At 41.6% G+C, this 20778-nt stretch overlaps 3 protein-coding genes across 3 annotated transcripts; 2 read left to right on the forward strand and 1 right to left on the reverse strand.

Annotated features, from left to right (window-relative positions):
• Nucleotides 1–240: 240 nt before the first annotated feature.
• Nucleotides 241–5971, forward strand: tmem101 (transmembrane protein 101). The gene is made up of 4 exons (XM_041962971.1): nucleotides 241–391; nucleotides 1659–1839; nucleotides 3008–3154; nucleotides 4362–5971. The coding sequence occupies exons 1-4, from the start codon at nucleotides 261–263 to the stop codon at nucleotides 4668–4670; spliced, it is 768 nt and encodes a 255-aa protein (XP_041818905.1). The 5' UTR covers nucleotides 241–260; the 3' UTR covers nucleotides 4671–5971.
• A 3623-nt stretch (nucleotides 5972–9594) lies between these two features.
• Nucleotides 9595–16783, reverse strand: lsm12b (LSM12 homolog b). Its single transcript, XM_041963441.1, has 5 exons — nucleotides 16626–16783; nucleotides 14560–14693; nucleotides 13571–13680; nucleotides 11662–11788; nucleotides 9595–10202 (listed from the first exon to the last, which is right to left on the reverse strand). Exons 1-5 carry the CDS (start codon nucleotides 16750–16752, stop codon nucleotides 10110–10112), a joined length of 591 nt encoding a protein of 196 aa, XP_041819375.1. The 5' UTR covers nucleotides 16753–16783; the 3' UTR covers nucleotides 9595–10109.
• A 260-nt stretch (nucleotides 16784–17043) lies between these two features.
• Nucleotides 17044–20763, forward strand: g6pc3 (glucose-6-phosphatase catalytic subunit 3). The gene is made up of 6 exons (XM_041963440.1): nucleotides 17044–17358; nucleotides 18205–18311; nucleotides 18404–18494; nucleotides 18610–18728; nucleotides 19058–19199; nucleotides 19296–20763. The coding sequence occupies exons 1-6, from the start codon at nucleotides 17141–17143 to the stop codon at nucleotides 19636–19638; spliced, it is 1020 nt and encodes a 339-aa protein (XP_041819374.1). The 5' UTR covers nucleotides 17044–17140; the 3' UTR covers nucleotides 19639–20763.
• Nucleotides 20764–20778: the final 15 nt, after the last annotated feature.

A 20778-nucleotide genomic window follows, 5' to 3' on the forward strand; every position in this document is an offset into this window, starting at 1 on the left:
ATGGCGACGGCGAATTTTTCATCTTTTCCTCTAATCCCCATGAACGAGACTGTCCCGCCCAATTCGGTCTATCGGCCAATAGGGGCGCCTCTTGGCGCTAAACCACAAACTCTTTTCAAAATAAGAGCATCCCTTTTTGAATCGGATTTTCCTTCTCTACGGGAATAGGATACTTACTTTTATTTCGACAGGTGTATGTATTTTGACAGGAAGTCACTCGAATACCTGCAGTGTTTCTCGAGGATATACGTGTAGCGACAATGGCAGCTCCCAGTAGGAAACAGACGTTAAGATTTCTCAGTCAGTTTGGAGCGTTTATTTTAACCCGGTTCGGATTTTGGAACTGCTTCAGTATGTTGATGCTGTTTGCGGAACGAGCGGACTCGAAAAGGTAAACATCTTGAGAAAATAAGACGCTGTGAAACAGCTAACGTTAGCTAACGGCAATCTAAATAAGCGTTAAACGTCTACAAATATATTTTCAAGGTAATGATTAAAATAGTATGTAGGTTACTTTGGCAGCTTTCAGTCATGAACAATATGCGTGCTAGCTGACCCTTTCGTTTATGTTTCTGTTGAAGTGTAAACCTAGCCAGCTAGCTAACAGGGGCTGGATTTCAGAAAGTCGACAAAGCCTCAAGCCAAGTTAAAGCCATATGGAGTTGTTTAAGATAAAAGGACGACTCATATTTAGCCTGCTCTGTAATTTTCAGTCGGACAGTGGACAGGTAGTAATTATTTCTGCTAGTAATTGTGGTTTTAATCGCTTATATATACTGGGAGTGTATTGTTTCAGTCTGTGGTGGGTTGGTCTCACTTAAAACAACCACACCCCTCTGAATTATGGTGTAATTAAAGCAACCTAAAGGATAAGTGTAGGATAAGTTGCAGCCTTTGTCATGCCTGCCTGCCTACCTCTCTACAGTTGGGTTATTTTCCCCTCAGTCTCAAGTAGGTGCCGTTTAAAACAAGAAAACTTTAGCTGGTGTTGTGCTGACAGGGTTAGTTTACAGTTGGCCTATTTGAATGAACTTTGATGAATAGTTGGGTAGTTTCATGAACATCATGGCACACAGCAACATCCTTTTGGGTTTTTGACTGCTGGCCAGCTGTTTCAGGACACTTAAGGTTATCATTAGGGTTGTCTAGTGTGGAGAGAAAAATCAAATGAACAGTCAGTGTGAACACACACATCTATACTATCTCTTTTTCTACTGAAGTCGAAATAATTTACATTCCTCTATACCTGATGAAGGGCCAATTTGGAGTTGAAATGTACTTTTCTTCCTGTATTGTTACACAAAAATACTTTAGACATTGTACACTACAATACTGCAGTATTATTGTTAATGCATTTCCAAAACTAAATGAGTAATCACAACAACACTTGATAGATAAATTAATAACAAATATGATCTGTAGTTGCTGCATTAATGCAAAACAAGTACAGGTTTATTGTCATTGCAGCAGAAGCGCTCCAACGCTCATGTTCTGGCTGTCTCTACACAGTGCACAATTGTATAAACATACACACACACACACACACACACACACACACACATCCAATTAAGTATGAGACTAACAAGATGCAACAGGCAATTAAAAATAATACAGTGGCTGTGTGATTTGAAGCTCTTTTCATTCATTGTCATCTGCAGGAAGCCGGACATCCATATACCATACCTGTATGTGGACATGGGGGCTGCCGTACTCTGCGCCAGCTTCATGTCATTTGGGGTGAAGAGGAGGTGGTTCGCAATGGCTGCCGCCGTACAACTGGCTCTCAGCACTTACGCATCGTATGTTGGAGAACAGGTGTACTATGGAGACTGGCTTAAGGTGAGTCACCGTCTGGTTTATAGTAACAAAGCTGCTGTTCAGTTACCTGTGTGCATTAGTCATCACCACCAGACTCCCTGCAACTTCCTGTTTGATTAGTGTCACTTTGTTCTAATATCAGGATATGGTAGATAAGCTTTTCCTCTGGTCAGACTAGTTTAAAGCAATATCAAGGTTTTAAAGAGGCTAACCTGAGGCTTAACTGATAAAAATCAAGGAACTATTCTTCTTAATGTTTCAACAAATGACAAATATACATTTATTTTAGGCAATTTGACTAATGCCGGGATCAGACTACACAGGTTTTTTGTCTTTGACGATGGTCAAATGATCACTGTGCCATAAACTCTTGCCGTGTCTTGGTCGGCTGACTGGTACAGTACGTCTTATGTCATGATGACACACAAATTCAGATGTCATTGGGGAGGTTGGTGAAGCAACTGTCAATCAAACTGACACAAGCGTTGTGTGCGATGCCACCGGTGTCGTTTTCAGAATAAAAAAGAAATCATCATTGTTGTACATTTATTAACTTCTCCAGCACGTGAAGACCAGAATTCAACACAAGACGACAACTTTACAATAAATAATTTAAGACAAGCACACATAAAAGTAGCAATTAGAAATACAAATATACCATGAATAAAAAAGGGGCAGCACATTTTCACAGTACAAACTGTAGGAATATTTATGTTTCATTGTTTATATAAATTAGAAAATGGGACTAGCCTTTTCATTTGTTACTTTTATTTCCTTGATACTTATTTGTCCTTGTGATTGGAGATCCAGAAGCTTCTGAACAGGCTGTTTTTAAGGCTCTTTTTGTTGACATTTCCACTGCATTAAACTCTTCAAGCCAGCCATCTCTTTTAATATGCTTTCAAACAAGTTATGGTTTGATTTCTGTTTACAATGTAGTGATATTTCCAATGCAGTCTTACACTCAGCCTGTTGAATTCTGACAGAGGACAAATTGCCAGAAAATTGGATGTGTGTCAGATATAGAGGCACATGTGAGAGTGACCCAGATCAGTGTTGAATTATTAAAAACAGATCTGTGTCACACATGAGGATAAAAATGGATCTGGGCCACCACTAGAAGTCTGAAAGTAGATTGTTTTATCAGAGCTTGACACTGTAGCACAGCCTGAAGTGTGTTTTCCGGCAGGTACGAATGTATTCCAGAGCGCTGGCCATTATCGGAGGCTTCCTGGTCCTGGCCAGCGGGGCGGGGGAGGTGTACAGACAGAAACCTCGCAGCAGATCCCTGCAGTCCACTGGACAGGTTTTCCTGGGAGTCTACCTCATCTGCGTGGTAAGACCTGTGTCAGTTTTAAGGATTATTTGCACGTGGGCGGGCTCGGTAATCAATTCTGACATTTCACAGCCAACATGAGACCAGTACAGTTGTCTGAACAAGAACACAGAAGCAGTCACAGAATACATTTATGAAGTGACTGCAGCTCTTATCCAAAATGTCATATGCTACTTTTCTGTTGTATATTAATTTAAACTGATTATCAGATCTTTGGGTTTTGGCTCTTTAGGAGACAAAACAAGACATTTTAAAGTTGTCACCTCAGGTTCTGGGAGACTGAAGCTCATTTCTCATTTTCTGACATTTTGTGGATTAAATTATTAATGCATAAATAAAAGTCTGATTTAATGAAAGATTAGCTGCAGCTACAGTTGCAAGATTCCTGGAAATAATGGGAATAAAGTGGAACTATATTTGCTCAGGCTGTTTTTATCTTATCATATGCAGACAGAAACAAACCTTTTACCATATAAGCTGACAATAGAGCACTCTTCTAAAAGAAATTACAAAAAATATTATCAATTTAGGTGAGTTGAACTTTAATTAAATGAGAGGACTCATTTAACAAGAATGAATGGAAACAAATTAGTTGAAACGCCTCAATTAGCATGTTCAATCAAGCTACATCCCACATAAAGCAGCTAGCTAGCAGGTGTTAATAAGCTGTGTACTTTGCTTTAGGCTACTATTTGCTGGTTAATCATAAAATATATCAAATGTATTCACTACAGTAATATGATCAGATTTTGATTTAAAAGCCTGTAGTCTCTCTCCCAAAACGTGCCACAAGACCTAGTATAGGTTTTTCCATTTGTATTTTCCACCAAATTAGTTCACTTTTTAAAGGTAGAGTTTCCAAAATTCCTTAACTTAGCTTCTTTTGGAAATTTTCTAGAAATTTTCTGGAAAATTACAAACCCTTTACAACCCTAGATGCAGCCATTGTCTTAACAAGCCAAGTTAAAGACTTGTTAGTTTGGATTCATGATTCTTTTCAGATCATTACATAAAAAAGACCCACTAGAAATTAGTATGTACAAACCAGATAATTATCACTTATTTGAAAAAAACTTTATCTGCATCTATCAAATGAAATACAACTTCTCGTTAAACAGTTTCTTCACAGCAGGATTAAAACACAAGTGTAGAAACCAAAGTTTTCAGTGCCATTCTAAATAGCGCAGTACTACTTTCCCTCCACTAGGTGTACTCCCTCCAGCACAGCAAAGAGGACCGGCAGGCCTACCTGAACCACATCGTGGGAGGAGAGATCACCCTGATGCTGCTGGAGGTGCTGTTTGGGGTGCTGGCTCTGGCCTTCCTCTCTGGCTGCTACATCCGCCTGGCGGCGCAGATCCTGGCCACCGTCCTGCCTCTGGTGATCCTGCTCATCGACGGCAACCTGGGCTACTGGCACCACACGCGCAAGGTGGAGTTCTGGAACCAGATGAAGCTGATCGGACACAACGTGGGCATCTTCGGCGCGGTGCTGATCCTGGCTACCGACGGCTGAACCCTCGGGCTCTCACAGACAGGTGTTACAGGCCGAGGCGTCTGCGCAGGACGAGGCTGTTGACCTTTACGTCGCAGCCGACCGTCCTGAAAGCGGTCGCCGCTCAGTGACCTCTCAGGATTCAAACACTCCACGCTGAGACTGTTGGATGTAAGCAGCGTCGATTGTCTTTGCCTGCCATTTGGTAACTTTGCTTTTGCGGGAAAAAGAAAAACAGAAGCTTCCTTTTTTGCAATTTAATAATTTATTCAGATTCATGTTTATTTTTGTCTCTGTAATGCTCTGAAACATGACACTGAGTTTTAGTACTGTGTATTGACAGGGAAAAGACCCTTTACTCCCAAAGTCTATAATGGTTTGATGTTTTACAGGATATGGTTTAAATGTTTCACAAATAAAGGGAAACTTAAAATTTAACCTATGCTGTATTGAAATGGGCGGGCTATAGTTATGGCCATTTGGTAATAAACACTTTTGTTGCTTTTAACTTGAGCATTCATGTGAATTTCATGAATTGAATAAGCACAGCTTTTGTATCCTCTGTGTAAATACTGTTTACACTTTATAAGTAATTACTTAATTTAGTTACAGTGCACAAAATGCTGAAGGTTCTGGTCCACGTTTGAGTAATTTGATCATTAAAAGTTATTTTCTCTGAATTGTGCTAATTGTATTTATACTGCAATAACTGTTTATTTTGATATCTATGACCACCTCATATTTTCATGAGACGAACAGTGTTGCCTAGGATGAACGCCTGAATGCAGCTTAATTAAATTGGATTCATAAATCATATCTATGATTATACACTCAGTTGCCAGTTTATTAGGTACACCTCGCTAAAACTAGTGCAGTCTAATACAACAGTCCTGCAATAAATCCACCTTCTCTGCAGGATGTAGTTTGTGGGATGTTGAACTGTACTGTGTTCTACTGACAGTTTCTGTTATTGAGCCTGGACTCATTGATATAAATGAGGTGGACAAAATGTTAAAGACACTTGTCAGAAAAAAACAATGCGATAAAGCAGCACCACAAACTGCAGCCTCCAAAATGATGAAACAGTTGAATCAACACCTCTGAAACAAAAACAACCTTCATTAAGGGCGAGTTTATCACAGGGCTGTTGCATTAGACTGGCTCATCTGAGTGTAGACTTGCCACTAAAGGTGACACTTCATTCACCTTTGAGGTTATTTTATAATACTACCATGCCAGAATTAGCTTATTTATGCAGGTGTTTCACTTTGGCTGTTCCACTGTTTTAGTGTAAATGTTAAATAAAGATGTTAGTCTCACTGAACTGCTTTAAACTCGTCAGATTGGTCAGTTTTTTTATTTTCTGTTGGCTGGCTCAGAACCGTTAGTATGACTATTGTTATAAAAATATAATATAAAGATTCAGCAAAATGTCCACGGATATTATCAGAATTAATTACCAGTAATCAGTGGTGGAAAGAAAGCAAGTATATTTACATAATTACTATACTTAAGTACAATTTTGAGCTACCCGTACTCTAATGAAGTATTTCCATTTTTCTGCTCCCTTATACTTCTACTCTGCTACATTTTAGAGGTAAATGTTGTCATTTTACTCCACTACGTTTAGTTCAAAGCTTTAATTACTAGTTTGCAGATTCAGATTAATTAATACAAAATATAATACACTAATTAATGGTATAGATTAAATTGTATAAAGTAATTGAAATTAGCTCCATGTTTACCTGCTGCATCATTAAAGAGATGAATACATTAATGTATCAATAATCATAATCCAGTAATATAATGTGCATTATCCTGAAAAGGGTCATAATTCTGCATACATTTACTTTTGGTACTTAAAGTATATTTTGAGGCGAATACTTATGTTCTTTTACTCCGTTTACATTGTGAATGCAGGACTTTTACTTGCATCAGAGTATTTCTACTCTGTGGTGTTAGTACAGTAGAGAAGCAGCCATGCCGGTGTGACCACTGATCTCATCATCTCTTCTGTGTTAGTTCACAGTCAAAGATAAAGTTGCAGGTTCGCACTGATTGTAGGTCAGATACTGGAACAGAACCAGTTCTCCTGAGGCCAAAGGGTGTGATTTCGAGACGGAGCAGAGTAGTGGAGATCTGGTGACTAAAATAGACATGCAAATTTAAAGGAAAACCTGAAAGCTTGTTACCAAACTATAAAGCTTAAAGATGAAAAATATGAATCATGTATCCTACCTGCCTCTCTAGAAGTCTTAAAGGGCTAGTCTGTACTTTTTCTCTTCTGGTTGCCATATCAGACATGAAAATTAGAAAGCTGTACACGGGAGCTGAAGTCAGACCACGTGGTCAAAGGACTGGATTTGTGTGTTTGGCTGCAGTCTCTTATGCAACATGCACCCCTCAGTCCCAGACCAGCTGGTCCTGAGTGCCACACATCATGTTTCTGGCCTCTCGGACTCCGCATCACTTCACAGCCGCTTGTGCCCTTGCTTGGCCCAGAGCACCAATCACAGCGAGCATCACGGTGATGGTGATGACGAGCACCGACGCGGTCTCAGCCAGGCACAGCTGGTGGTCCAACGCAGCCAGGGCCGGAGCCTGGCAGATGATGTCCCGGTAGTGGCTCACACACAGATGCCGAACTTGCTGGATCTTGCGCGAAGACGCGCTGCAGCTCGCAGTCGCAGGTCCAGGAGTTGGAGGACATCTGCAGGTGGGTGGTGGTGGTGGTGGTGGTGGTCTGGCGCTTCAGGAAGGTCTTGAACCTGATGTGTTGCAGCCGGTTGCCCTGGAGACCGAGCAGGGTCAGACCCCGCTGAGGAGCCAGATCACTGAGATGCTTCTGCCGCCTCCTCAACAGGCCGCCTTCAAGCGCACCCAGACGGTTTAACTCAGGTCCAGTTTCCTCGGGGTCTCAAGAGTCCAGCTTCTGCAGCAGGTCGTGGTCCAGGCGGAGCTCCTGCATGGCGGACAGACTCTTAGAGAAGTCCCGCGGGATCCAGCCTGTCCAGGACCCGCAGCGAGGACAGAGACTGGAATGAAGCAGGACAGAGACCAGGCATTAGTCTGAGCAGCGGGTGTCAGCTGCAGCACAGCAGTGTGACTATCACATGCACGAGGAGGATATAACACTATTTACTCCATTACATCTATGTCAATAGAGCTGAAACAATTAATCTATTAGTCAGTCCACAAAAAAGTAATCAGCAACAGTTACGATCATTTGTCAATCCTTTGACATTTACAGAGTTGGAATGTAACTAAGTACATTTACTCAACTACTGCATATTATAATAAATTGGAGTTACTTGCGCTTTACTTGAGTATTTTCATTTCACGCCACTTCAGTAACTTTCTGAGAGCACGTGCAGACATTTTATAGACTCAAAGTTTAACCGTTGAATCGAAAAAATGATCAATATTTGCAGCTTTAGTTACTTTGTACATTAAATAGAAGTAACTTAATTATAACTCACATGTAAAATATGGTGCATTTCTGTAAAATGCCAGTATTACTAGAAGTATAAATTAGTTCCATCTTTACAAGCTGCAACATTAAAACTGTGGTTGTTGTAATGGAGTATCTTTGCATTACTTTTACTTAAGTAACAGATCTGAACACTTCCTCCACAGCTAGTTTTAAATATTAGTATATAATCAATAACATGCTGTTTTCTGGTACCTGCAGCTACAGAGGCCAGATGCTGGTGGGCATCAGGAGGATCTTGAGGGACCACAGCCCCGTGAAGGATCCGGTGCAGACCTCAGCCAGCTTGTTCCCACTCAAGTCCAGCAGCCAGGTGCCACTGAGGGGGACCTGGACCAGACCTCGAGCTCGGCGGTCCACCAGGTCAGAGGACTGGTGGCACAGCCTGAAGCCCAACACCGTGTTCAGAGGAGGAAGAAGAATCATGCAGCCACTCACAGGCATCTTATGTTTAGACCTGAGTTTCATCACTGCTGCTGAAAGACGTGGTTACCCTCCCGAGAGCAAATCCAAGAGAAGCTGCTTCGATGGCACGATACTGCTGTCACTCCAGTAAATTCTCCACCAGCGCACACAGAATATTTCTGATTAGAGAGGGATTATGGGCTTAAACAGATTATCACAAAACAGAACCGTATCTGGGGAACAAACCTGGTCTGTGTTGGACATTTTCCTAAAACAGGGCTTTATTACATCTGTTACTGTATTTGCAAACATGATGCCATTTTTTAATGAGAGCAGTTACCTTAGCATTTCTGCATCACATTACACAAGATCATGTGGATTTTTCATCACGAAATCCTGGAGGATGAAGGTAATTAAGGTACCAATTGTGGGAAAGACAAGTGGTATTAATAAGAACTTAAGTGTTCCTCAAAATGAAGCACCTTTTGTAAATTCAAAATGATATCAATAGTATACATTTGCAGCAATAATATTTTTGCTGTACTCCAACACACAGGTGTCACTGCTCCTCTGACGGATTTCCCAGGTACAGCTAACTTTGTGAACATGTAATAAAGATTTCACACCACTGACTCTCTGTGCAGGGTTCTTTGTTAACCAGAGGGCAGCAGCATCAAGCCGGGTAGAGAAACCAGAAGCTTAAACCATTTCAATGATTAATCGATGGCTTCAGTTCCCTGTAGTTACACTGGAGCACCACAATCCCAGAAAAGAAACCAGAGTGTCCACAAAAACCTGATCCTGCTCAGAAACGTGGACACAGGCAGCCTTTTCCACCACCCTGAGGACAGCTAAGGACGACTGTGACGGTCGTGTTGAGTTCTCGACCAAACCACAAATATGCAAGCTTAGTATTTTACCCTCAAATATGTCCCACAGTTGACACGTAATTCCTGTTATCTCAGGGCTGAAACCAAGAAAGCGACTGCACAATATGTTAAAGAAATCATTCTGAGTGAGGCGTTCAAAAAGTTGTTGAAAATTACAGTATTACAGTCAGAATTTTTGTTACTTTTATTTTAGAAAATGTCCTTTAAAGTGTGGCATTTCAAGTCACATTTTGTTTAAAATACAGAAAATACAGACAGTAGAACATGGATACAGCAAAAAAAGGAAACAATGACAGAAAATAAAGCTAACAAGCCTTTCTGACTGCTCTAGTTTTCTCTTTTTGAAATGGAACTGAAGGCAAAGGAAGGAGGGCGGAAAAAGAAAAGGTTTCAGGGACAGGGGGGAGGAGTGGGGGCAGAATGAGACAAGTTAGTTAAGGAAACTATGGTTGCTTTATGGTTCATGTTTAAATTATTCTTTATAAAGTCTAATTTAAGATTTAATCTTTCCTCTTTCTTTTTTGTCTTTTTCATTTAATGGTATTTTGATCTTCAGGATCCAGGGCCCTCAGCGCTCCTTCCTTGTGGTCTCTGAGGACAAGGAATGCCGACTTAGTCTGGCAGTGGGAACAAAACCACCCGCGTCGCCTTCCCCGGCCGACCCACACTGCCAACTCAAGAAGATAAAGTGGAGTCCTTCTGTGTTTGCTGTGCTTGTGAACGTTGCATGGACTTCTGACTTTCCACGTCTCTAAAATGTTTCTCAACCTGCAAGGATGGAACAACGTTTATGAACAATCTGGACGCCGATATGTGAAAAACCAACTCTAACACATACGCATGTCAACAAGGAGCTGCCTGATAAACACGTGGGGCTGCCCACTAAACCCTGAAGACTCCAATCAGCAGCCAGGGAGCCAATTTCAACCTCATGTTGTACAGAAAGCCTCGCAGATAATAGCAAAGCGGGCTGTAAATAGTCTTGTCTCGAAATAATGACAAAAGGCAGGTCTGCAGGTGAGAAAGTAAGCAACCCCTCTCTCTCTTTTCATGTGTACAACAATGTGCAACACCCTGGATGTCTTCCGGTAAGAAGACTGTCAGAAAATGTGCTGCGTTGCTCACATATTTAAACTACAATCTTTAAAATGATTAGCTGGCTGAGTGAATTCAAAACAGCAGCCCCCGCACGCTCACACAGGTGTGTTCAGTTACCTTGTCTGATCAGACCTCAGGTCAGATGAAGCTAGGATTTGCATGATGTCAGCACTCTATGCACTAACGGCTGTGCTTGTGTACTTTATGTGCGACAAATGCAGTGGGTGTGACACAGACTAGGTTTACATGCACACTCTTACTCCAAATATGACAACATTGTGAATTTTAGATGGCTTGTGTAAACAGCACATTCCTTTTAGATATTCCGAATTAAGCCTCATTCCAAATGCAGCATTTTCTGACATGTGGGATCTGCCAATATTATTTGGGTTTTAGGCGCATTCTTTGGACGTGATATGCGTCTCGGTTGGGGTTTTCACTGCAGTTTGCAACACATGGCCTCTTTCCTGTTTACAGACAGCTCTGTCCGTTAGCCAACAGTCAAGGCTGGAGTAGAGACGCATGTCTGTCAGGAGAGACACACCAACTGTTTAACATTATCCAACTCTTGAAGAGCAAATGTTTTGTGCATGTAAACATAGTCATTGAATGTGTTTGACAGTCAAACAGCAGCATCTTTAACTGAACCTTTTCGCAGCTTTCAGTGTTGGCAGGGACAGAACGACGCCTTTAGACACGCCGAGTCATGTGAAATACGCGTGTATTAGTCTTTGTTGCTTAACGATGCTGTTGCTGCGCAAAGCTTTCGATTCAAGTCAATATTAGTGACGTGTGCGTCTTTGTTGGACGAACTGAATTGGAGTGAAAGCTACTGCGTCCTGAAGAAAGGTCTGATCAGGCAACACATGTGGAAACACCCATGTTGCTTTACAATGACTGTAGAGAGCTTGAAAGAGAAAATAAAGCTTTTCAAAAACACGAACATGTATCAGCCATCAACAGACTGATTCTGGACAAAAAGAAAGCTATTTTAAGATGTCACCTCGGACTCTGAGAAACTGATGGGCATTCATAGACCATTAATTAAGGGGGAAAAAATCATTGCTAGTTGGAGCCCTAAAGCCTTGTGTTGTTGGTGAAATATTGTGTAGAAATAAAGCATACTTACTATTTTGCGTACATGACTTAAAGCGCTTCCCTCTTTGCCTTTGCAGTTCTCAACCTGGTAAGGCGGTGAGATTACGACGTCGTCCATCACAATAATGTTCTTCTCCTGCCATTTACAGTCTTTGATGCTGCAAAGAAAAGTACACTTCATCTTATCTGCGGCTGGAAAGGTTTTCTTTGTTAAGCAAAAACTTTGACAAGGGTTTTTTAAACTGGTTTTCTTAACACCGATCTCCCAGCTAAAGAATTTCCATGACCTGGTTATGACTGACGGATAGCTGAACGCACCGTCCACTCACGTGACTATTTCTACGCCAAATATGTGGCACAGAAGGTCAGGATGTTTGTCAAGCGGGCTGCGTAAAAGTGAAACTAGATCTAACAAAAGACAGTTTCACATTCAGCACATTGGTCAGAAAATGAATTCTGACTCCAAAAGTGTTTGGTTGTGTTTGATCTTCAGATTTTAGAGACCTGAAACTCAAAACAAGATTTTACTCTACTCTTAAATATCCGACTGATTAAACAGTAAAATTACGTGAATAATGAGAAAGATTATGATCACAATTCTTTTAAAGAGATAAGATTAATGAAGTGTCCAGTAGCATCTGATCCGCAGGTTAAGAAGGTCCGATCAGATATCTGAGACTAAAATCTGATACCACCAAAGTGTCACATTAGGAAACAAGTGAATCACAAAGCAAAGTTAACTTTTTTTTTTTTTTTTTTTAAATTGGCCAAAGGAGACATGAAGGAACTTATTTCTCATGTTTCGTTGTCTCAAGCAGGGATGGGCATTAGACTTTAATGGTTCTACTCTTACTGATACTGCTTATTAATCCAGTAACAATGCTTTGATGCTCATATGTGGTGTGTATAAATTAACATTCTCGACTAGCAAACAAACCACCTACGTAAACTACAATGTTAAAACTTATTGTAAAGAACAAACTACAATGCTGAAATGTTATTGCTAACCTGTAACATTAGCTAACAATGTGACATGTCCAGAAGCTGATCTGAGCGGTCTGGATGACTGTTGGGATGATGCTCAGACCATATTTATGAATGCACCCATATCTATGGCACAACAATCAGCTGCTGATTATTACTTTTAATCATTTACCCATGTGTTAACTCTAGTTAACTTTGTCAACTCTATGTGAGCACTAGGCTGTTAGCATACATAACATACCTGAGGTGGATGGGGCAATGAGAAATGAGCTACGAGCTAGGCAGCTGAAAACTCCACCTGTGTTTGATGTACTTTGGCTGGATGTTTGGAAAGATTGCTCGTGTTTCCGTCCGTGCATGCAAAAGACTTGTTGCATTTGTGGTGATGAGCATTGTCAGCATCGACTGTAGTTGAGAGTAAACACACTTCTGAGTGTTTAGTCCTCGCCACTATCACTAAAAGAAGGGTGTGGGGGTGTGTGTGTGTGTGTGTGTGTGTGTGTGTGTGTGTGTGTGTGTGTGTGTGTGTGTGTGTGCGTGCTGGTGCTAATTCATTACATCCAGCACACAACCTATCCCAAAACAAAAATAATTTTAATGCAACATAGTACTTCAGAGTTTGTCTCACCACTTCCACTTTCTAAATGAGTAGCATGCTAACATCAAGCAGCTGCCAGCATTGGGTGATTTCTCTTTTTGGGTCAATTAAGGTCGACCAAACTTCGGATCAAGTCTAAATAGACTTGGTTCTACGTTGAACTGTGTCTAACTGCCCTCGCGTCCCTTTCAGATCTTGTCTCTTTCTGAAATTGAATTTCTGTGTGTCGGGTTCCTCTGAGGTTGAGGTAAGTAAATAACAGGTGGCATAAAATGCTTGATAATCGGCATCATTTCACCTTTTGGTTAGCAACTACCTCCTCCACCCTGTTGACCCTACAACAGTATGAAGTTCTTACGTTTTGTGAATAGTCTGGAATAGCTGTTGGCCCTCCACAGAAACCCCAGCACTGATTGCATAGGCTTGGGACAGCTTGTCCTCCTTTTCTGTCCGTGCTCGATTGGCAAGCTGTGAAAAATTAAACAGAACAAATGGCATTCTTAACATTAAACGCTATTTATGAGCTTTGAACTGGGAATAATTTAATCAGTAAATCACAGGGCGTTACTTACACACACAATTTATTTTAGCAATGTAATAGAGCCATCTATAAACATTAGATTTTTTTTGTTGTGTCCCAATTCAGGGGCTGGAGCCTCACCTGAATTCTTAACTAAACATACCATCGCAGTCTGACAAGGCTGATACTTAGAACATGCCTCAATATATGAGAATCCAATGTGGTTGGTAAGTTATTTTATGGAGCATTCACTGACCCTTGACTACTCATAAAGTCAGAAGATATTAAGTGATAGTGTCATATTTCTGAGGATTTTGCCATCAGGTGGTCATCATTCAGTGGTAAATACAGTTCTTGAATAGACCAATGAAAGGCCGTTGAAAGATGGACAAAGTTACATATTCACGAGTTGGCCCATCGTGCAACAAGGTGACAAATCACAAACTCAACACAGGAAAACTGCCTAGTGACAAGATTTGGAAATTTTCCAATCTAAAGTTGACAAGGATCACCTGAATGCACCATTAGTTCTGGTCTCTGGGAGGCTACACTGTCTCATGCTAACTGTGGTCTTCAGACCCCGTGAAGGACCAGCCGTCGTGAGCCACATTCTTTAGAGGGATTAACTGAATCGCAGATCAGACTAAATGATGAGCTTTCAGTTACACGCGCTCTCAAATTCAGCACCGCATTCACTTCGGGTATATACAGAGTAACCTTTGATTTATCTGCTTCTGGAATTAATCATTCCATCACACTTGTCTTCATTGTCAATAGAGGCATACTACCGACAAACGTAACAGACAAAAACAATTTGATGGACTTACCTTGCTAACATTCAGTGATGCTAGTGGGGGTGGAGTCTCAGTGCGGTCATTTATTATGTCCACATCAGAAACATAGGCTAAGTTGATCAGGATGACGTCGTTGAGGTTTGGCTTACCGCTGGAGGAAGCACATTCTTCGGAGGAGCTCAAGTCAAGGCACACAAACGACTTCACAGCACAAACTGACCACTGAAATCTGACCCCTGGTGAACCTGAGCACCATCAGTTAGACTGAACAGAGAAGCTTATGATACAGAGGACACTGGCTGACTAACAGTGGCAGTGAAAGGTGGTGCCAGTTACAGCATGTGGCCACCAATGGCAGTGCTGCCACCTATAGCATTCATGGATGAATGAATGGAGACTTGTTAGAATCGTGTTAAAATGATGGAAAGTTGATGCACATACAAACAGAAGCAAAGCAAGTGTTCATGATCTGTGATTTTGAATGAAAACTCCACTAATTTTTTTTTTCTGAGTCAATCTTGATCTTTTACTGTTTTCCAGATAAAATCCTTAATTTTACCAGGGTGAAAATTTTGAGTGAAAAACAACAAATTTCTCAACTTATTTATAGAAATGCATACAAAAAAATAACAGGAAAATTTTGTAAATTTATCTGAAGATAAATTTTCGTTTTTCAGAAACCCTGACAGAGCAGGTCTTAAAGTCGACCCCACTTTCTCTCAGTAATGCATGCACGGCTTGTCAGACCTGTCAGTGTGGCTGTGAGAGAAAACCGGCTTTACCTGTACTTCAGACCAATTTGTGACATATTGATGACATCAATCCACTAAGTCATCATAAATTTGTTGTCCCACTGATCAAAGACACACACAAAAAAAACACAAGCTGGATTTGACCTATTATGACAGAGACAGCATGACCTCAAAAGTTTGACCTGAGTGGCAACAGCAAACTGCTCAAACCTCAAGCTAAGTGTAATTTAAGGTACAATCTGGCCTGATCTTTGTCTCATTCTGAGCTGTAAATCATTAGATCCATGTAAGACCTGTCTAAATAAACGTAATATAAATACCCAGGCATATCTAGCGCAGTCTGACTCAAATTGCTTCACTAAATGAGTAATTGGACTCTGATGTTCAGTTTATCTTGGGCAGCAGTTCACTGTCAAATCTTTTAAAACAAATATAAAAGATCCAGGGTGCCAACTGTCAAAGTTCCGCGCTGTATTAACTTCATTCATTTGGTGTTTCACCACACAGCTTGGTCCGTTGACGTCAACTAAGATTTAAGTCAGTGCAAGTCATGAGGTGGCCTAGCATGCCATCTAAATAATGTTAATACTCATACACACACCGGAATGGGTGTAGACATCTCCACCAGCAAGCTAACGCTAGCTGTAAAGAACTAATGATGCCTTTACCACCTGAATCGTGTTAAAATGAAACAGAATGGTGGTATAATTCCCTGTTCATAAGAATTACAATATCACCAGAATCGGGTGAGGCATAGTAAAAAGCCCCCTGATTATCTTGGGCATGCTAATACCGTTAACTGAGCTAGTAGCGGCAATGTGGTGTTAACCGAAACTTAGCATGTTAGCCGAGCAACAGCTACTGTATGATAGCGTGGAAGTGTAACCGTTGGCCACTCCAAGTAATGCTATCACAAACTATGTGATGTAAAGCTGTGTACACAAGCCAGCGCGAGATACGCTAAACGTCAGTTAGCTTGCTAACTAGCAACGGTTTGTGCCTGTTGAGAGCACACAGCCATGATGCCTTACGATTCGTTGCCAGATAGTGATCCATGTTGAGGTCTGGCAATACAATGAGTGGATTCAAAACACATGTATTTCTTAGCAGATATCGTGGAGCCATGAAACGACCCGGCGACGCCAACAAGATCTTCTACAGATAAGAGATGGCTGGGGAACTATCTCAAGCACGAAAAGTATTTAAAACGGACAAAGATATGCAACTCAGCTACCACCAATTACGCCTGCGCGGATCACTATTTGACATACATTTCGGTTACCCTACAGGCCCTTGCAGCCAGGCAGGCCAGCAAGCCGTCCGCAGCTCGAAACAAACAAAGGATACTCAGAGTCAACATCTTAGACTGGTAGTCAAACGCGACGACTTCTCCTTGCAGACGTTGGCCCAAGCAGGTGAGGCAAGAGACATGGCTCCCGACGCTGAAATATTCCCCCGGTCCAGGAGCCGCCATCTTCTCCGCCAGGAAACCGGAGCGCCTGCCTTACGTAAAACGACGCGATGTCGTATTGAGACGAAACCTGGGCGTGTCGAAGTACGTCGCGTTATGCTCATTCATCCTAATACCACGACTTATATTTCCAATTTAATCTATTTTATGTCTCGTTGTACAATTAAATCGTCCGCTAAATGCTTCAATCGTAAAATTTAAAGTAAATTTATTTTAATTCATCGAAGCAGAAAGTTGTGGCTTTGTCTCCCTTTCAACCGCTTTCCAGTCCCCCTACTGGAGGTATGACGGTACTGCTACCTTTGCTGCAGCGCTTCCTGAAGTACAAAATAATCAGGATTGCATTTTGATTATCATCATCGCAGTTCATGTATTGAGAGAGGACGCAGGAATGGAGGGCGTTTACACCCAAGGCATCTGGATGGCTGAAAGTCTCCAGCAGAGGACGATAAGTCAAGAAAAAATATGGCTAGTAGTCACTCATATTGGAGATCCTAAAGCAGCCTTCCTGCTCGTCTTTCCCTTCACATATTTCATCAGCAAACGAGTTGGAGTAGCGGTGCTGTGGGTAGCAGCTATTACGGAGTGGTTGAACATGGTGTTCAAATGGTAAGGCTAACAGAAGCAGCCATCATGTTTTGAACATGGTTTTAATGTGTAGCTTTTATTACATGTAACTTTCAGCTATTTCAACATGTCAGCGTGAAGCTAAACGACATGTTTACATTAACGTCAGTCGTTGCAACTACAACGACAAATGCAGTGTTTTCTTTTTCAATATTTATTCGCAAGTGAAGTTAGAAACAAGTCTGTATTCTGTTCCGGTAACGTCGCAGCTTCCGGCAAATACAGTCCAACTGCGTGCACTGTCCGACGTGAAACAGCTAACAGCGGAACCTTTTATGTGCAGCGCAGATTAGTAGTCGTTAGTCGTGGCATTTTCTCATTGATATATCAAAACCCGATGTAAGAAAAGGAAAGAGGGTGGAAAGGAAAATTGATAACATTAATTTCTTACTACAACAGCATATGAAGAATAGCTGTCATAATTGTTTACATGTAATACAGATGGATACAAATGATAAATGTGTGATGCACTGTTGAACCAATGACCAGCAGATGATCTGCACGCACACACACACTTCACACCACAATTGCTATTATCATTAGTCTAAAGCGGATAGAGGAGGTTAAAACAATAAAAATAAAACTAAAATGATGCTTTTTGTTTTGATGTTTTTCAAAACATCTCAGATCTTATATCTGATTACACTGAGCCTTCAGAAACTGGGACTGGATTTTTGTTGAATGTGGGGGAAGATGAAAGTGCATCTGAGTACAAACACTACCTACACTCATGATGTTCCACACTCACCGTGAGTGGAGGCATGCGCCTTTATGATACAGAAATGTGCATGATTGTAAATTTTGTGTTGCGATTTACATTTTTTCCAGGATGCTGTTTGGAGAGAGGCCATTCTGGTGGATAGGCGAATCACGTCTGTTCATCAAGAAGCAACCCAACGTCGTCCAGTTTTCCTCCACCTGTGAAACCGGCCCAGGTGAGAAGTCCACTGAGAAAACTGCTCAGTCATAGATAGAACACTTCATTCCCTGCACAGTCAGAGCTCGAAAGCTGCCTTCTGTGTCTCAGGCAGCCCGTCAGGACACGCCATGGTAACGGCAGCAGTCTGGTGGGTCGTGGTGTCCTCACTGGCATCATTTCTGTACTCGCGCTCTCACAGGTTTGTCCATTTGGAATAAACAAATGTGCTGTTATGGCTTTGAAAATGTACAGATAAAGACGCTGAAGGACATCGGAGCCATTTTTTAGAAATCTCTCTTTCTCTGTGCCGTCAGCGTGGTGTTATCAGCAGCTCCCTACCTGCTCTATGTGCTGATGCTGGTGGCAGTTGGAATCTCCAGGATCTTCATCCTCGCCCACTTTCCTCACCAGGTCGTTGCTGGATCCATCACAGGTGTGAATACAGTTTCATGCACAAGCTAAAACATGGACTATGGGTAGAGTCTGTATGTGTGCTTTTACATAAAAATATCAATATATGTGTCATGCAAAACTCATATAAATTCATAAAAACTCGATTTAAAACAATTCCCACCGTAGAATGATGCACCCAGAGACGTTAATCACTCTATAAACTGTATGCAAACATCTCTAACGGGGAAAAATGTGTATTGTCTCATTTCATAGCATTTCTCTTCCACCCTTTGTTACCACAGAGGTTAAGTGAGAATCTACAGTGTATTTTTTATTGCAAATGTAAACTGGTTGGATTGACCTTGTCAGGTGTCATTCTGGGGATCGTTCTGAGCCGCAGAGTACCAGAAGGTCGCCCCCTGCTGTTCTTCTTTAGCCTCAGCATTGGGCTGCTGCTCGGCACTCTGATGCTGCATGCCGGACTGCAGTGGCTAGGAATCGACCTCTCCTGGTTAGCCTTCTTATCGTATTTATGTGTATTGTTGAATCTGTTCTGCGCATGAGAAGCTCTGTGAGGTGAACTCGACATATTCTATTTATTCCACAGGTCTATCGCTTTGGCCAAGAAATGGTGCAGCCGGGCGGAGTGGATTCGTCTGGATACAGCTCCATTCTCCTCGCTGACCCGAGACTGCGGGGCCCTTCTGGGTTGGGGGCTGGCCCAGTACTGGAAGCCAGGTGGATGGTCTCTGCCTTTGGCCCCACGGGCTTTGTCTCTGGCCATTTCATCCATGGGGCTGTACCACGTGAATCGTCTGCCGCTCCCGGTCGGGTCTCAAATCCTCTTCTATGGCCTGTTCTTTGTTAAATTTGTCATAGTGCCTCAGATTGTCATGGTGCTTGTGCCTGGACTGGTTCACCTCTTCACCCACAAAAAGAAGAAAGACTAGAAACTATTGTTACTGTTAGAGATGTCTTTCACACCTCCTCGGACAGTTTCTGTAAACACTTTAAATGTCTCGTTAATGTCTGATTTAATCGTCAAAAGTGTTGTAAATACAACAGTATTATAGTTTTTTGTGTGTAGCGCAGTTTTCAGGTATTGCTGTCGGGCTTTTGAGTGTCACTTAAGACTCGGTGATGGGAGATATGGCTCTAAAATAATGTCAGGATATTTCAGGGTATTTCTGATACAGAGGGCAATTTGCAAAATATTTTGCGATGCTAAGCTGAGTGAACGTAGTTTGTCTGCTTGGTTTAGAAGTGCTGTCTCGCTCCCTTCACGGGATTTATGTCTCCTCGTACTTCAGCTTGAGGTGGTGAAATTTGTTGTTACCTCTTTTTGTTGTTACGGTCTTCTTGCACTTCTTTCAACTTGGAACATTGGCATTTTCATGAAATGATGTAAGTCATATATGGCACACCACTGCTTGAAACAGGTATCTTTTGCTCACTTCAATGCTCACTTTAATGTTTCAGCCCTCACACCTTCAGTAAGTAAATACAAAGCAGATGAAAACAAGATTTAGGTAACGAAGGTGTGAGATCTGAAACGTTATTCAGAATGTGAGCACAAGGTGCAGAATTTTGTTCTTTTCCCTGTCAAGTTTTCAGTCCTGTCATTCAGACCTTCTGGTGCGCAAGAATTGATCTTTTGTTACGCAAGAAGGGTCAAAAGAGTAACCCAACCGATTTAGTGCTACACTCCTACATCAGCATCTGACCACTAAAAAAAGACCAAAATCTATGCAGCAGAACCAGAGATATCTTATTTATACCACACATTCCTCTTCCTTTGCAAAGCTTGGCACTTACATTACCCACAATGCAACTCAACATTTTCAAACTTATAGTCTTCAGCTCCAACCACGCAGACTCAAGTGACGTCACATGAGGCAGTTTAGCTCCAAAAGTGAACTTCTTTCACTCGAGCATCAGCACTACCCAAGACCTGTGAACAGATTTGAGGTGTAAAATGTGCTAAAGTTCTCCTTTAAAATTGTAAAACATAAGCGTGAAGTAATATTCTGTGTAAAATTCAGCAATAAAAAAAAACTTAAAGGAACCATTTCCAGGAAAAAGCTCCACCT

Source organism: Chelmon rostratus, chromosome 21 (assembly GCF_017976325.1).
Source record: "Chelmon rostratus isolate fCheRos1 chromosome 21, fCheRos1.pri, whole genome shotgun sequence".
NCBI lineage: Eukaryota > Metazoa > Chordata > Actinopteri > Chaetodontiformes > Chaetodontidae > Chelmon > Chelmon rostratus.